We start from the raw sequence: 15,656 nt of genomic DNA on the forward strand, positions 1-15,656 counted from the left end.
ATCGAAAATCGATAATCTAACGGATTTAACTATCAATTGTTTCAAAAACCATGTCCACCACATCTAATATGGTAAAAGTACCATTAGGCTATTTTATTAGGAGTTAAATTGCATTTTTCTCTTTCTACTAAAAAAAAGACAAATTAGTCCCTATAAATTAGATCAAAGAGCAAATTAGTCCTTATGTTAAAAAAAGCATCCATTTCTATTGTTAAAATTTGGTTCTCGTACGTTAGCATGAGGTACACATGACTTGTCACATGTCATTGTTTGTTTATTCGGTTATCTATTCTAGTTTTTAACAATACAAGTGGACGAAAATTTTTATAGAAATGACTAATTTACTTTTTGATCTAATGTATAGGGACTAATTTACCCAATTTTAAGTAGGGGGAGAAAAATGCAACCAGACTCCTAGTACAAGGACCTCCATGATACTTTTACCTTTTTTTTTTCTACAATTTGCACCGATATAAGGATTCTAAGTTTTAACAGTAGAGATTGGGCTTTGAGATTAATTTAGCTGAAAATTGCAAACAAAAATGAGTTAGTCTAGTTTTAGAGATTTGGGCCTATTGCTGTTACATTGAGTTTATGATGAAACAATGAAGCCCAAATCTCCAATGGCTCCTCCGAGTCTTATCCACAGTCCACGTCAATTGTATGTGGAGGTATTTTCCACCATAAACGAAGCCTCAAATCTTTGCTTTCGCTGTGAACCAGAGCTCAAAAAACAATGGCCACTGTTGAAGCAATAGCAGCACTATCCTTTTCATGTTACCCTTCTTCTTCTTCTTCCTCTAAATTCCTCTTATATGCCAAACCCAGTAGACTCTCTTCCTTAACTTCCCACATTTCCAAGTCTACTCCTTTACTTTCCCACAATATCTCCATCTCGCCATTAATCAGCACCCAAAAGAAATTGAGTTTTCAACTCTGCTCTACACTGCAAGAGGTGAGCTTAGAAGCTGAAACAGATAAAACCCAGAAATCAAATGTGAAAAGGAAGCTTTTTGTGTTGAATTTGCCTTGGTCTTATACGGTTGCTGATATCAAAGACCTCTTTGGCCAATGTGGGACTGTTAAAGACGTTGAGGTTATACGCCCTTCTCTATAAAGCTAAAGTTTCCTCCTTTTGCCAAAGCAAATTAAAATTATTTACATTACGGTTTTTTTTTTTTGGTTTGCTTTGCGGATTCCATTTTAGATCATAAAGCAAAAAGATGGGAGAAGTAGGAACTTCGCATTTGTCACAATGGCTTCTGGTGAGGAAGCTCAGGCTGCTATCGATAAACTCGATTCTCTTGTAAGTTTCTCTTTTTCTTCATTTTAAATTTATTTACTCTTTTGCTTGGTCTGTTTGAATAAAGGGTATTTTGTTTCCTATCTTTTTTTACACACTTTGATTGTTAGATTGGACTAAATGCTTGTCATTTTTAATGATATTCAATTATGTCCTGTGAATTAGCTAGCCTCTGTTTTTCTTTTAATTGAGAGAGATACATTTGAACTCAGTTTGAGCCTGTGTCATTGGATTGTGTGAAAAATAAAATAGAATAAAATAAATAAAATAAAAACACATAAATTTTACGTGGAAACCCTTTCGGAAAAAAACCACAGCAAGAGGAGAAGAAAATTCACTATGTCGAAAAATTTTACACAAATACAAGAGGAATAGACTATGTCTATTTATAGGCTTGCAAAGCCATATTCTAGTAGGATTGAAACACCTTATCCTAATCAATATAAAATAGATGGAGTTTAATAAGGTTTAAAACCTTATTCTAAAATAAAATAAAAGAAGTCTAGTTCTATATGGATTTTACTTTTATTTTATTTTCCATCGTATTTTATTTAAATAAGAATTTGGGTCACTTAATTCTAACAATCTCCACCTTGACACAAATTCTCAATGAACAAGTTCTTTATCGCGAACTTTCAATAAACAAGTTCTTCACCTCTTCCAAAAAACCCTTAAGGGTTTAACTTCAACAATGAACACCAACCAAGTCTAAGCAATGCTCAAACTTGGTTATAGGAAGTGACTTAGTCATCATATCTGCAGGATTTTCATGAGTGCTAATTTTGCTCACAACAATATCACCACGAGCAATAATATCACGAACAAAATGATACCGAATATCAATGTGTTTTGTTCTCTCATGAAACATTTGATCTTTTGTAAGAAAGATGGCACTGACCGTCACAAAATCTTGTCTTGATTTGAAGGTCTTCATTGAGTTCACTAAATAGTCCTTCAACCAAATAGCTTCTTTACAAGCCTCATGAATCGCCATGTACTCACTTTCGGTGGTAGACAAAGCGATCGTAGTTTGCAAAGTGGCTTTCCAACTAATTGCACAACCTCCGATTGTAAAGACGTAACTCGTGAGAGATCTTCTTCTATCAAGGTCTCCAAAGAAAATCAAGATCAACATACCCTATAACTCCATCTTTAGTTCTTCCAAACTGTAAGCAAACATTAGTAGTGCCTCGTAAGTATCTTAAAATCCATCGAATCGCTTTCCGTTGTTCTTTACCAGATTCGCCATGTATCGCTAATCTGACCGATCGCATATGATAAATCGGACGTGAACAAACCATAGCATACATGAGAGATCCCATCGCACTAGAGTATGGAACATGTGATATGTACTCAATCTCATTATCGATTGAGGAGATAAGGTAGATGAAAGTCCGAAATGGTCGCTAAAGGAGTACTAACGAGCTTAGCACTCTGCATATTGAACTCGCAAAGAATTTTCTCAATGTACCCTTCCGACTTAGGTACAATTTACTTGCTTTTCTATCTCGAGAATCTCCATACCAAGTATCTTCTTTCTTTGGTCCTAAATCTTTCATCTCAAATTCTTCACTTAGTTGGGCTTTAACCTTTTTATCTCTCTTTATCTTTTGTTGCTATCAACATGTCATCAACATAAAGAAGTAGATACACAAAAGAACCATCACCGCTTTTTCTTAAAGTAGACACAACCTGTCAAAACTACTTCTTTTGAAATCATGAGAAGTCATAAAGGAATCAAACCTCTTGTACCATTGTCTTGGTGATCTGTTTCAAACCGTAAAGGGACTTTTTCAAAGAAGCAAACATAGTCCTCTTTTTCGAGACTATAAAACCCTCCGTTGTTGCATGTAAATATCTTCCTCAAGTTCTCCATGCAAAATGCGCTTTTACATCTAACCGCTCAAGCTCCAAATCATGCATGGCAACAATACCAAGCAAAGCTCGAATCGAACTATGCTTAACAACCTGGAGAGAACAAATCATGAAGTCCACTCGAATTTGATCAGTAACCCTTTGCAACAAGCCTTGCTTTATATCCGGTTCTTCAACTCCCTGAGTCCTTCTTTCTTTTAAACACCCATTTACAACGAATGCCTTTTTACCTTTAGGAAGTTTTACAAGATCCCATGTTTGCTTTTTGTGGAGTGATTCCATCTCCTCTTGCATAGCAAACATCCACTTTTTCGAGTCTTCACACTAATCGCCTCGTAATAATTAAATGGCTCTTGATTCGCATCTATATCTTCACCACATTTAAAGCATAAGCAACTAGATCAACCTCGGATACTTCTTTGGAGGTTTAATTTCTTCTTGTCTGTTTTTGGCGATAGAGTATTGCGGTGAAGAAGCAACTCTATTCTCAATTTTTGTCTTGGCTTGAGGAGTTGATTCGTATTAACGATGCTCCACCGCTTTTGGTTTTCTTTATTGGAAGAGTCTTTAAGAGATAAGTTAGGTAGCATAGCAGGTTTCATCAAAACAACATCTCTCGCTAATCACAACTTTTCTATTTTCAGACACCATAACTTATAGCCTTTACACCACTTTATAACCAAGAAAACGATTTAATGGATCTCGGTTCCAATTTTCCATTATCAACATGAGCATACGCAGGACACCCAAAATCTTTAAATCGAATAATTAGCGGGATTACCGGACCATACCTCTTGTGGAGTCTTTTTCTCAATGGCAACGGATGGAGATCGGTTGATCAAAAACATGCAGAGAGAGTCGCTTCGCCCAAAATGACTTGTAAGTTGGCATTTGACAACATACATCGAACCTTCTCCATGATCGCTCGTTCATTCGCTCGCAACGCCGCTTTTTTGTGGAGTATGACGAATCGTCAAGTGTCTCATGATCCCTTCGACTTGCACAATCTATTAAACTCATCGTAATGTAACTCTAAGCCATTGTGCATGACGGAGGTATTTTATCTGTTTTCCGTCTGCTTTTTCAATCATAATTTTCCAAGACTTAAATGTGGAAAACACATCGCTTTTCGCTTCGTGAAGAACGCCCAAACTTTTCTCGGAAAAATCATCAATAAAGGTTAGCATATAATTAGCTCCACCTCTCGAAGGCACTCGGACGGCCCCACGGATCGTAATGGATATACTCCAACGCTTCCTTCGTGTTATGGATTCCTCTAGTGAATCGAACTCTCTTTTGCTTCCCAAAACACAAGGCTCACAGAAATTCGGTTTGCAAATTCCTTGCCCATTAAGAAGTCCTCTTTGCTTAATTCGCCATGCCATTCTCACTCATATGCCCTAGGCGATATGCCAAAGTTTAGTAATATCATCATCGACAAGGAAGAGAAGCGACAATTGATCACCAAGAATAAGAGAACCTCAGAAACATATAACTTGGCAATCTTTCTTTGCCCTTTCATCACAACAAGGACCCTTTGAAATCTTTAAAACCCCACTTTCATTGTGTATCTGCACTTTTGAATCAAGAGTACTCAACGAAATTAAATTTCTTTTCAATTCGAACATGCCGCACGTCACTAAGTGTTCGACAACTCCATCAAACATCTTAACTTTAATTGTTCCAACACCGCGATTTTACATGAAGCATTATTTCCCATCAAAACAACACCTTCAGACATCGTTTCATAAGTTGTAAACCAATCCCGATTGGGACTCATGTGGAAGGTGCAACTGAATCAAGTATCCACTCCTCGCCACTTTAGAATCATTGATGAAGCAACTAGAAGTTCACCATCACGTAGTCTTCTACAACATCGCCTTCACCAAATTTTCCGTTGTTTTCCTTTTGATTCGCAGCCTCCTTTTAATCTTATTTTGTAGCTTATAGCACTCAGATTTAATGTGCCCTTTCTTCTTGCGAAGTTGCAAGTTTTACCTCTGCTTGAAGATTTCGATCTACCCTTAGATTTACCACGAGGATTCCGTTCTCGTGTTCTACCACGATCATCATCAACATTAGGTCTTGTCTCCCACGAACAATGAGACCCTCTCCCCGAGAGTTGGGTTTAACCACAAGATGCTTCATCTTATCATACGAGGTTAAAGAATCATAAACCTCATCAACCGTGAGAGACTCGCGGCTATATAAAATCGTGTCTCTAAAGGTTGAATAAGACGGGCAACGAACAAAGTAGAATCAACCCTAGATCTTCCTTATCATCTCGAACCTCCATGGCCTCCAAGTTTGAGAGAATTTCTTTAAACACCGTTAAGTGTTCGTACGACGCACCTTCCTCCAAACGATGAGCATAAAGACGCCGCTTCATATGCAACTTGCTTGTTAGAGTTTTCGACATACATATTTGTTCTAGCCTCTTCCATAATGCAATGCAGCTTTCTCTTTCATCACATCCCGCAAAATTTCGTTGGACAAATGCAGATGTAATTGTGTTAATGCCTTTCGATCCTTACGCTTCTTCTCTTCATCCGTTAATGTCGAAGGCATCTTATCTATCCTAGCAGGCATCCTCTAGATCCATCTGCAAGAATCGCTTGCATCTTAATTTGCCACAACGCAAATCGGTGTTGCGATCCAACAATGAATTTCATACTTCAAAGACGCCATTACCGTGATCGAGATGAATAACCCTAAGCTCGATACCAATTTGTGAAAAATAAAATAGAATAAAATAAATAAAAATAAAGAACACATAAATTTTACGTGGAAATCCTTTCGGAAAAAAAAACCACAGGCGGAGGAGAAGAAAATTCACTATGTCGAAAAATTTTTACACAAATACAAGAGGAATAGACTATGTCTATTTATAGGCTTGCAAAGCCATATTCTAGTAGGATTGAAACACCTTATCCTAATCAATATAAAATAGATGGAGTTTAATAAGGTTTAAAACCTTATTCTAAAATAAAATAAAAGAAGTCTAGTTCTATATGGATTTTACTTTTATTTTATTTTCCATCGTATTTTATTTAAATAAGAATTTGGGTCACTTAATTCTAACAGATTGTTCATTGTTGGTTTGAAATGTTTGAGGGGTTATCACTTACCCTCCTTGTATATGAGCTCATGATGGAGGCATGGAGCTGAAATTTATATATCAAAAAGGAAGAACACATTATTCGATCATCTCACTATGCATATTTTAAGTAATGATTCATGGTGCAGGAAGTGTCGGGGAGAATTATTAGGGTAGAGTTTTCAAGGAGACTGAAGAAACCTTCGCCGCCATCTTCGGAGCCAATCGTTCCTTCCCGTGAGACACGCCATAAGCTTTATGTCTCTAATCTTGCTTGGAAAGTTAGGTCTATTCACCTCAGAGAATTTTTCTCTGCCTTTAATCCGGTTTCAGTTAGGGTTGTTTTTTCTAACCCGTCGGGACAGTCTGCCGGGTATGGCTTTGTTTCTTTTGCCACAATGGAGGAAGCTGAAGCTGCTGTTTCTACTCTAGATGGGAAGGTAATCAAATTTAATTTATACACACACGTATATATATATTTTCACTATGCGTTTCTGCTTGTGTTTGGAAGGCACTATCATAAAGCCCATAATGCATGGCTAATATGATGATTACCAGGCTAAATAAACTGGTTTTAAGGCTTATGATGGTGATTTGTGTAGAACTCTTTTGTATGATAAAATTGCCTTGGACATAAGTTTGATGTTCCCTTCACTCAATTGTCTCCTTTTTATGATTCTTGCTCGATTTTTTGTAACTTCGTCGTCAGCATGACTGTAATAATTGTTAAAACGAAACGGTTTGAATGAACTCGTTGTTCTGTTTCTATTTTCAGGAATTGATGGACCGACCAATACGTTTAAAATTCAGTGAAAGGAAAGATGATGAATCTGGAGGTGAAAAGAAAGAGGAAAAGGATGAGCCTGATGATCAAAATGAAGAGGCTTAGATCAGCATTGAGTTCACTTGGACCTCATCTTTCCATCATTCTGAGATTAGTGTACAAAAATGAGACTTTAAGCTAGAAAGTTTTGTCACATGCCTATACAGGTGGTCTTTAAATGTTTACATTTTCTTTTTATTTGTGTCTTGATAAATTTTCGTGTAACTTATTATTTATATTACATGCATTCAATTCATTTGGATGGGAATTATGTTATATCTCTGGTGATTATTAAAAGGATTAATGTAAACTTTTGGTCCTAAACTTGGTAGTTATGTCTATTTTGGTATTTGAACTTAGCAATCAAGTCCATTCTGGTCTCTAAACTTGGAAAAATGTAAAACTTTGATGATATGATCACATCACTGATAGAACCTAAATTCAGAAATCAAAATAAACTTAGTTGTCAAGTTTGAGTATCAAAGTGGATAAAAAAAGTACTAAAATCAAAGCAAACCTAGTTACCTAGCTGAGGATCCAAATGTTATAGGCTTAATGTTCAGTTTGACAAGTTATATCTTCGAATATAATTTCAAGGCTTTCAAGTATCAAAATGAGTCTAATTAACAAAATTAAGTAAAAAAAATTCTCTTAATATATTCTTAATCTATATTTACTTAAAATTCAAATAATATATCTGGGTGGAATGTGCCAATGCTTAAAAGATATCTATATTCTAAATGGGTAATTATTACCGTGTTATTAGTTAGCATTATTCTTGTTATGATCATGTTTACCAGAATCGATTAAACATATCATGATCTCATTCTCATACTTTATCTAAATGGGTCTTTGGAATGTGCAAAAAAAGATCATTAAAGTTAATAGGTCACTAAGGGGTTTAGACTATTGGACTGATTCTGGGGAGAGAGATAGAGAGCACTGAAAAAAAAAAAAGTAGGAATGAAAAGAAGAGAAAAGGTAACACAACTATGCTGTTTGGTTAGAGAGAAAGAGGGTTTCTTGGTCATAGCACTTGACTCAATAAAGCTTCTTCATTTGACTAAAAACTGCCCAATCCATTGATCCACTGCATATATTTTAAAGTTTTGACAACAACTTTGCCCTGCAATAAAGTAAGTCATTTCATTATCCTAGAAAATAATTGTCACTTGATTAAACATTCTATAGGTGCTTGGCTTGTGTTTAAGCCTTTCTTTTTTTTGTTCTTAGTAGGGAAAATCTCTAAAGTCCTTTGCTTCAATCGTAAGGATAATAAATTTATCTTAAATTCTGTTCTTAATATATGATTAAGGTATTTATGAAATTTAATCTTTTTGAGGCTTATAAATATCTTTTCGAATAAGGTTATCTCTAGTGTTTGAATTCGGTAAAAGTATCATGAAAGTCTGTGTACTAGTAATCAGATTATATTTTGTCCCCTTTACTAAAAAAAAAGAGTAAATTAGTCATTATATATTAAATCAAAAAGTAATTTGGTCATTTTAATTAAAATTTTCATTAATTTCTGTTGTTAAAAACTAGTGTGGTTGATAGAAAAACCAAACAATTACACATAGTGTGTCACATGTATCTCGTGTCGATGTATAGGGACCAGTTTTTAATAATAGAAATGGATAATTTTTTTGACAAAACAATCTGTTTACTATTTAATCTAACAAATAGAGATTAATTTGTTATTTTTTTAGTAGATGCACAAAATATAATTCGACTCTTAATGTAAAAACTTACACTACACCTAACACTTGTTAGTATTGTTTATTGCAATGCAAGGAATGAAAAGTCACACACAAGATAGCTAAAGAAAAAGGAAAAAGAAAGATAAAAAATAACGAAGCAAAAGAGAACACTCTTAGTATTCCTCTCTTGATGTTTTTCTTTCTTGTCCTTATGTTGCTTTCCATGTCAGCCCCTTTGGGCTTTGGCTGCTTTTAGCACTCTTTTTTATGTCTTGAAGAAATGCATTTAAGGAGGCGCCCTTCATTGCCATGCACTCTGTTCTGTGTTAGCACTCTTTTGCACATGTAGTGTCCAATTGGAAAAGCATTAGTTTCATCCTTATTAGACCATCCTATTTTCCTGTGGTTTCTCTAATCGATCTAAAGGGCTATCTTCCAGCTTTTGTCTTTGTTGTTAAGGGGTCTGTTTGTTTCCCTAGAAAAAAAAACCTGGGTGCCATACATGAACACCAAAGACTGTTCTCAAGGTTTTTGTAGCTTGTATTGTCCACAATGGTGTTATATCGTCTTCTCTCCTCCACCTCCTATGGGATTCCCTCATGATGATTCAGCCTCTAATTTCTCCCCTCTTATGATTACAATCATTGGCATTTTAGCCTGTGCTTTTATTCTACTAAGTTACTATACCATAATATATAAATATTGTGGGAAAAATGTGAGGAGGAGAGAGGTTCATGGAAGTGGTGGTGAAATGTTGGACGACAATCACAACCCATCTACTCATGAGCCATGGCAGGCTTCATCTACCGGTTTGGATGAGGCTCTCATCAACTCCATTACGGTTTGCAAATACAGAAAGGGCGATAACTCGGTCGAAGGAACGGATTGCTCCGTTTGCCTCAACGAGTTCCAACAAGACGAAAGTTTAAGGCTCTTGCCTAAATGCAGCCATGCTTTCCATGTCCATTGCATTGATGCATGGCTTAGTTCTCATTCGAATTGCCCTCTGTGCCGTGCTAGTATAACCTTTGTTAGCGCTCCACCGGTGACGGAACCCCCTCCCAGCAATGAACTTTCGCAGGACGAAAACGTAGCAGCCGCCGCAAATGATGTAGGCAACGCTCAAGGAAGGAACGCCGTGATCGAGATTCGAGACGAAGGTCATCAGCATATGAGAAGATCAGTTTCCATGGATCATTTACATCAAACCCAACTTTCAGTTGCTGATATTTTGCTTATGAATCAAGACGAAGCGTGCCAGTTTGCATCGGTTATCGCTGGATCATCGAAACAATCCACAGAAGCCAGTAAGAATAGCAATAAAACGAGGGTCTTGCACTGTGTGATGAACCCTGTTGCAATGAAGCGATCCTTTTCGAGTGGTAGATTCTTTCTTGCTAACCAAGGAAGATCAAGAGATCCTTCTATTCCCTTATAAATCTAAAGCAAACCCTTTTTACATAATCCAATCATATTCATAGCAGTATAATCATCTAGAGATAAAGAGAGATTTTGTATCACTGTCATCCTGTGAAAATCAAAAGATATCTCAATGCTTTTTTTATTATCTATCTGTCATTTGCCTCTGCTTCATTGATTAGATCATAAAAAAGAAAAACACGTTTAAGTTGTTCACAATTTTCTTCCACATTTAATATACTGTGCATGAATATCATGGGCGGAGACTTTAAATTTGAAAAAATAAAGTATATTTCGGTTCTCTCAATTCAAATTAATAAAAATTCTTGTGAGAAAAAAAACGATAAGAACTGAAAAATATTGTCACATATTACTTGTAATATAAACTCTATTAAGAATTTTCCTAACATAATATCAAAATTGAGCTTTTGTGAGAATAAAAGAAAAAAAAAGTTCCTAAAAACTTAAACTTTATCGATGTCTCCTTGGAGTGTCTCCGATGGTTTACCGGAGCCTTGATTCCGGTAGTCGGAAGGGCTTGTGAATTCACCAAAGGTAATACAACTTTTTGCAATCTTGTGTCCCCTTACAAATTGTTTTTTGATATGTTCAGGCAATCTCAAAGTATATCTATCCTCTTCTCTAGTCCTAGGTATGGAGTGGCCGGTTGAATTCCATCTCGAAAATTTTTGGATCCTACGGTGTTCTTGTCTTGTATTAGAAGATGTTTGTGCTTCATTTTCTCGCTCACCAACAGTGTCCTTGTCATCGTCATCTTCTCTAATGTCGATGCAAACAGCATCTTGTAATGGACTTCGGCTTGCTCCGATTTCATGCATGGAATTGCTACGGCCAATCATAGGTGATTTGTCTAACGACTGCCTAGGCTCGTCTAGCTCCCCGCGACAAAACGGACAAGTTTTATGCGATTCAAGCCATAGATCAACGCATTCTTTATGGAAAACATGACAACAAATTGTCAAAAGTCGAAGCATATCGTTATCGTTGAACTCTCCTAAGCAAATAGCGCATTCTAGGCCGTATTTTTCGCGGCGAAACTCTTTGACAGTGGAATAATAAAACGTGGGGAAAGCTTGTATTAGTTCTGGATCGAGGCCATTACTCATATCTGCACCTGCGGCAGCATCGACGGCACCTGAAGGATTCTGCCGTCGACTCCACATACTAACAAGGTTTTGCAGGATGCACCTACAAAAGAATATGGTAAGAAAACCAAAGGCAAACAAAACAAGCAAAATTACTGATATAATTATCGCCAATGGCGGGCTGGCAGTTGACGAGGGTCCTTGCGCATGACTAGAAAACGTCGACGTCGACATTGAATAAACTGGGTATTGGTGGCCGGAGTATAGATGGTTCCGGCCGAGTATTTTCGCATTGATGAAAGAAAAAACGAGATAGATTCTTCTTCTTTGTTGTGTTGAGAGGGAAGAGAAAAGCAAGGCGACATTGTCAAAGTGTTTTTGGAGTATGAAAAATTGGTAAGCTTAATTTGGAAAGTTAATGCTTGGTAATGCATCATATTTTTGGCTATTGAACGAGTCCTCCTCGGTGAAAATATGATGTGGACCATTTTGTGATTAATTTAATATCAGCCCTTGATCTCTTTACTATTTGTTGCACACCAATTAGATCAATTTTTTAAAGAAAAAAACAAAAATAATGAAATAAAAAGGGTATTTGATAACAAGGGCAAAGTCTATAGCCATTCAATAAAATCCCTCGTACATAAGCTAAAGGATCCATTAAAGACTTTGAAATGAAATGAGCAAAAGAAAAAAAAGAAAAAAAGATTACCCCCCACGGCCTACGTGCACGACCCTATCGACTATTCATTGTCCCCGAAGAAAGGCTGTTTACCGTCCTGGGTCACGGTACTCGAAAGAAATGAGTTTATTGAATATCATCGATCCAGTCACCATATATTAGACTGATTTTATCTGGACCTTTCCATTTCTGAAGAGTTCTTTGCCCCGGCCTTTGGAGTACAATCGATGTCCTTTGTGAGTGGTAAACGTCTGAAACCGGAAGTTGGGGAACTGACGCCGCCGCGGGGTCTGAAGGAGTTCTCAAAGGCATTCCTCCACCTTGCTTCGAGTCGGGCAGGGTAGCATTAGTATCCTTAGTTTCTGCATCACCAAGGCCCCCTCTGTATCGGTGTAGTTCTGCAATAAGAAGAAATATGTATACATTCATCCTTGACACACAGCAAAATAACCCTATATACGCTGGAAAAAACACACACACATCTAATCTGGTTTGCATCACCCCACACATCGGTTTAAGCTAAATCATAAGTAAAAGATCAAAGTTCTGCAAATGAGGATTGCTTTAACAAATTATTGCATACTACCACAGTAATCTCAAATATCATTTAGGTATACAATAGCATACCCACCAAACAAACAATCCCTGTATACTCATAACAATTGAAGAAAAGTAATCCTGTTCCTTGCTAAATGCTAGTTTCTTTTAACTGAATAACTAATACCAATTACGAACAATCGAAACCCATAAATACTTTCCATAATCTATATGAAAATGGCAAACCAAGCAATCGATAAAACCATACCTGCAGCTCCATGAGCAAAATGGCATTTATTTCCAAAAGGGCAATAACCAGTAAGTTCCCACTTATTACAAATCCTTGTCTTCCAATTAGACGGCTTTGCATTTGATCCATTCCCACCACCACCACCATTTCCTCCTCCGCCGGCGCCACCACCACCGTACCCTCCGGGACCCAAACTTATAGCTACACTCTCTCTATTCTTGGACTGCTCGTCGTGCAAAAAGGTGCAATTATCACCGTAAGGACACCCTTCCTCCGAATAGAACTTCTTGCAATGCCTTCCTTTATATGACCTCTGTGTTTCTCCTGAGAAACTGGTAGACCCTAAAGATGGGATTTGAAATTCTTCCCTCGGCTCCGACAGGATCCCTTTCTCTTCTTCGTGTGCGGCCACGATTTCTTGCCAGTTAGGAGGTGGACGGCGGAGCTCTTCTGTGCTGTGAGCGAAGTTGCAATTCGAAATGTAAGGACAAGTCCCGGCTTTGAACTTGCAACAAAGCTTGGTCTTGAAGAACATCTTGCCTATGGCTCTGGACCTAGTGTTTAAATCCTGGGAATTTCTTGGTTTCTTGTTCGGTGCCTGGTCGGAATTGGAAAGAAGCGTGTCGGTGGAGGTTTCTTGGTTGTTCCAAACACGATAATCTTCTTCTGTTGCCCAAACTGATGGGTCACTTGAATTCGGGACCCAATTATCATTTGTCGGAATTACATGAACTACGTTCTCTCTACTGTAATCCATGAGTAGAAAAAAGAAAGGAATTTTTTTTTTCAAGAAAACCCTAAATTAAGTAAGAAACATGGAAGAGGAAACTACCCAGAAACTAAAATTACATGAAAATGGAAGAAAAATTTAAGTTAAAAAGTGAGATTCCTAGAGATTTGAGAAATGGGTATTTTAGTATACATCTAAAGAACCTAAATTTGAACTAAAAATTTCAAAAAATATTCAAGACGACAACACAACAGATCAAACAAAGATACAAACGAAGAAAAAGGAAATTTTAGTTGAAAGATTTGGATTTAGATCTACGACCTTAAAATTAAAAAAACAAATAGTCTAGACATGTTGGAAAAATATATTATTTGTTAAGGATAATGAAAGTGGGAAAAATACAGAAATAGATATATCTTTTATATGTGGAATGAAATTTAGAGATAATTTGTACTTTTAAAGATCATAAACAAAAGAAAATCAACAAAGCACACAAAATAATTTTTTTTCAGATATTTCTTTTTCTTATTTTTTTTCTGGAGAAAAAGATTGAAAATTTGTTGAACTGTCTCACTGCAAGTTTGGAGAAGAGATAAACAGTGTTGATACTGCCAAAGAAACCATGCGTAAACTTGTTGCTTACCTTCCCATTTTTTTTTTTCCTGAGTGTGTAGTTTTTTGTCCTTTTCTTATCTTAAAAGTGATTGATTTTTCTCTCTCAGACAATTCAAGAAAAGATTTTTTTTTTTCTCGTGCCGATTTTCGTGGAAAATTAAAGTACATCACTTGAATTATATCGTAGTTCAGTAAAAATAACAAAAGTATTTCCTTTGGATTTCATACTGAGTTTATATAAATCCAATTTGGATTGGATGAAATATTTTGTGAACTTTAAGCCTTTTAATTTTTTGAAAATTTTAATTAAGTATTTTTAAAGTTTTTGAAAATTTTATCCATCTCACAATATTTTTAAAATATTTAATTAAACCTTCAATTTCTTAATAGAAGTTATTAATTTCTTTGTTTTAGGTATTTCACAATATTTTTGAATATATTGAAGTGGAGATGGATTATTTTATTATTTTTAGGTATTTTACAAAAACAAATCCCTTTGTTTTAAATTAATGACTATTAAATTTAAGTATGTATTCATTATTTAAGTTGAATTATTTATTTCTCTTGAAATTTATGTGGCATAGGGGTAACATTTCATACGAAACTTAATAGTATATCATTTTTACAAATAGCTCGTAATGCTGCATCTCTTCCGAGACCAAGACATTTTATCACAACTTATGCTCGTTGCATACCTTGGTCTACTACTGCTCGAATAGCATTTTTCGCTGCAGTTTAAGCAGCAAAAAGGGGTCCCCCTTCTTGTAAGCTTGAATCCACAAGTATAGGCGGAGGACTAAGAGATTACCCAACGACATACATCTGTAACAGTAACAATTGTATTGTTGAAACTTGCTTGAACACGAATAACTCCTTTTGGTATTCTCGTTGTGATTATATCATTTATTACAACATCCATATTAATCAATATTTACATACAAATAATTTGACAATTGGCTAATTGCTAAATTGGTTTGATTAACTGATTTTATTAATTGTTTATTCAAAAGTGTTTAATAAAACTTAATTGATATTTGAAACTTGATATATGTAAAATGATACATAAATGCATGACACATTTTTTGTTAATTATTTATTTGTTTATAATACTTTAGTATTTATTGGGTGAAATTATGAAACAAAACACTATTACAAATGAATCAAAACATCCATTGTGGAAATTAATTAGTGAATAATTTTGAGATTTTAAACAAATAAATTTCTTAAGTTCCTTAATTGCAAATATTAACCTTTGTAGAAAATGATAAATATTAATAGTGTATCAATATAATTATAAATTATATTGTTAGTGATAAATTATATCATGTTCTTAGTTTGTAAACCAGTTGATAATTATGTCATACTCTGAATAAATTTGTCAAATAACGTATTTCAATTAAATGATGAATGGGCTCGATTAAAAATTTCTCGTGACAATGTTGATTTTTATAGATTCACGGTAGAGTTTTTTTTTTTTTTTTTTAGATTTACTTTGAAAAGGTGAAAGTGAAAATAAGAA

General features: G+C 35.6%; 4 protein-coding genes across 4 annotated transcripts; 2 read left to right on the forward strand and 2 right to left on the reverse strand.

The window, feature by feature from the left end:
* The first annotated feature begins 650 nt into the window (after positions 1–650).
* On the forward strand, positions 651–7,422 carry LOC108461896 (33 kDa ribonucleoprotein, chloroplastic-like). The gene is made up of 4 exons (XM_017761873.2): positions 651–1,096; positions 1,208–1,306; positions 6,425–6,715; positions 7,051–7,422. Exons 1-4 carry the CDS (start codon positions 737–739, stop codon positions 7,162–7,164), a joined length of 864 nt encoding a protein of 287 aa, XP_017617362.1. The 5' UTR covers positions 651–736; the 3' UTR covers positions 7,165–7,422.
* Positions 7,423–9,092: 1,670 nt separating this feature from the next.
* LOC108463172 (E3 ubiquitin-protein ligase Os04g0590900-like) lies at positions 9,093–10,369 on the forward strand. The gene has a single exon (XM_017763118.2). It carries the CDS (start codon positions 9,301–9,303, stop codon positions 10,234–10,236), a length of 936 nt encoding a protein of 311 aa, XP_017618607.1. The 5' UTR covers positions 9,093–9,300; the 3' UTR covers positions 10,237–10,369.
* A 121-nt stretch (positions 10,370–10,490) lies between these two features.
* Positions 10,491–11,783, reverse strand: LOC108464590 (RING-H2 finger protein ATL29-like). Its single transcript, XM_017764955.2, has one exon. The coding sequence runs from the start codon at positions 11,555–11,557 to the stop codon at positions 10,682–10,684; it is 876 nt and encodes a 291-aa protein (XP_017620444.1). The 5' UTR covers positions 11,558–11,783; the 3' UTR covers positions 10,491–10,681.
* A 134-nt stretch (positions 11,784–11,917) lies between these two features.
* LOC108464589 (zinc finger CCCH domain-containing protein 12-like) lies at positions 11,918–14,283 on the reverse strand. Its single transcript, XM_017764954.2, has 2 exons — positions 12,811–14,283; positions 11,918–12,403 (listed from the first exon to the last, which is right to left on the reverse strand). The coding sequence occupies exons 1-2, from the start codon at positions 13,547–13,549 to the stop codon at positions 12,132–12,134; spliced, it is 1,011 nt and encodes a 336-aa protein (XP_017620443.1). The 5' UTR covers positions 13,550–14,283; the 3' UTR covers positions 11,918–12,131.
* Between the last annotated feature and the right edge of the window lie 1,373 nt (positions 14,284–15,656).

Source organism: Gossypium arboreum, chromosome 11, assembly GCF_025698485.1.
Source record: "Gossypium arboreum isolate Shixiya-1 chromosome 11, ASM2569848v2, whole genome shotgun sequence".
NCBI classification, from domain to species: Eukaryota; Viridiplantae; Streptophyta; class Magnoliopsida; order Malvales; family Malvaceae; genus Gossypium; species Gossypium arboreum.

What these genes read in the sequence shown, in the direction of transcription:
- LOC108461896 (XM_017761873.2), top strand. Translation starts at nt 737, where the DNA reads ATGGCCACTGTTGAAGCAATAGCAGCACTATCCTTTTCATGTTACCCT. An exon ending in GGACTGTTAAAGACGTTGAG is followed by an intron (nt 1,097 to 1,207) that starts GTTATACGCCCT and finishes ATTCCATTTTAG; the next exon opens with ATCATAAAGCAAAAAGATGG. An exon ending in TTTCTACTCTAGATGGGAAG is followed by an intron (nt 6,716 to 7,050) that starts GTAATCAAATTT and finishes TTCTATTTTCAG; the next exon opens with GAATTGATGGACCGACCAAT.
- LOC108464590 (XM_017764955.2), bottom strand. Translation starts at nt 11,557, where the DNA reads ATGTCGACGTCGACGTTTTCTAGTCATGCGCAAGGACCCTCGTCAACT.
- LOC108463172 (XM_017763118.2), top strand. Translation starts at nt 9,301, where the DNA reads ATGAACACCAAAGACTGTTCTCAAGGTTTTTGTAGCTTGTATTGTCCA.
- LOC108464589 (XM_017764954.2), bottom strand. Translation starts at nt 13,549, where the DNA reads ATGGATTACAGTAGAGAGAACGTAGTTCATGTAATTCCGACAAATGAT. An exon ending in TTTTGCTCATGGAGCTGCAG is followed by an intron (nt 12,404 to 12,810) that starts GTATGGTTTTAT and finishes TTCTTATTGCAG; the next exon opens with AACTACACCGATACAGAGGG.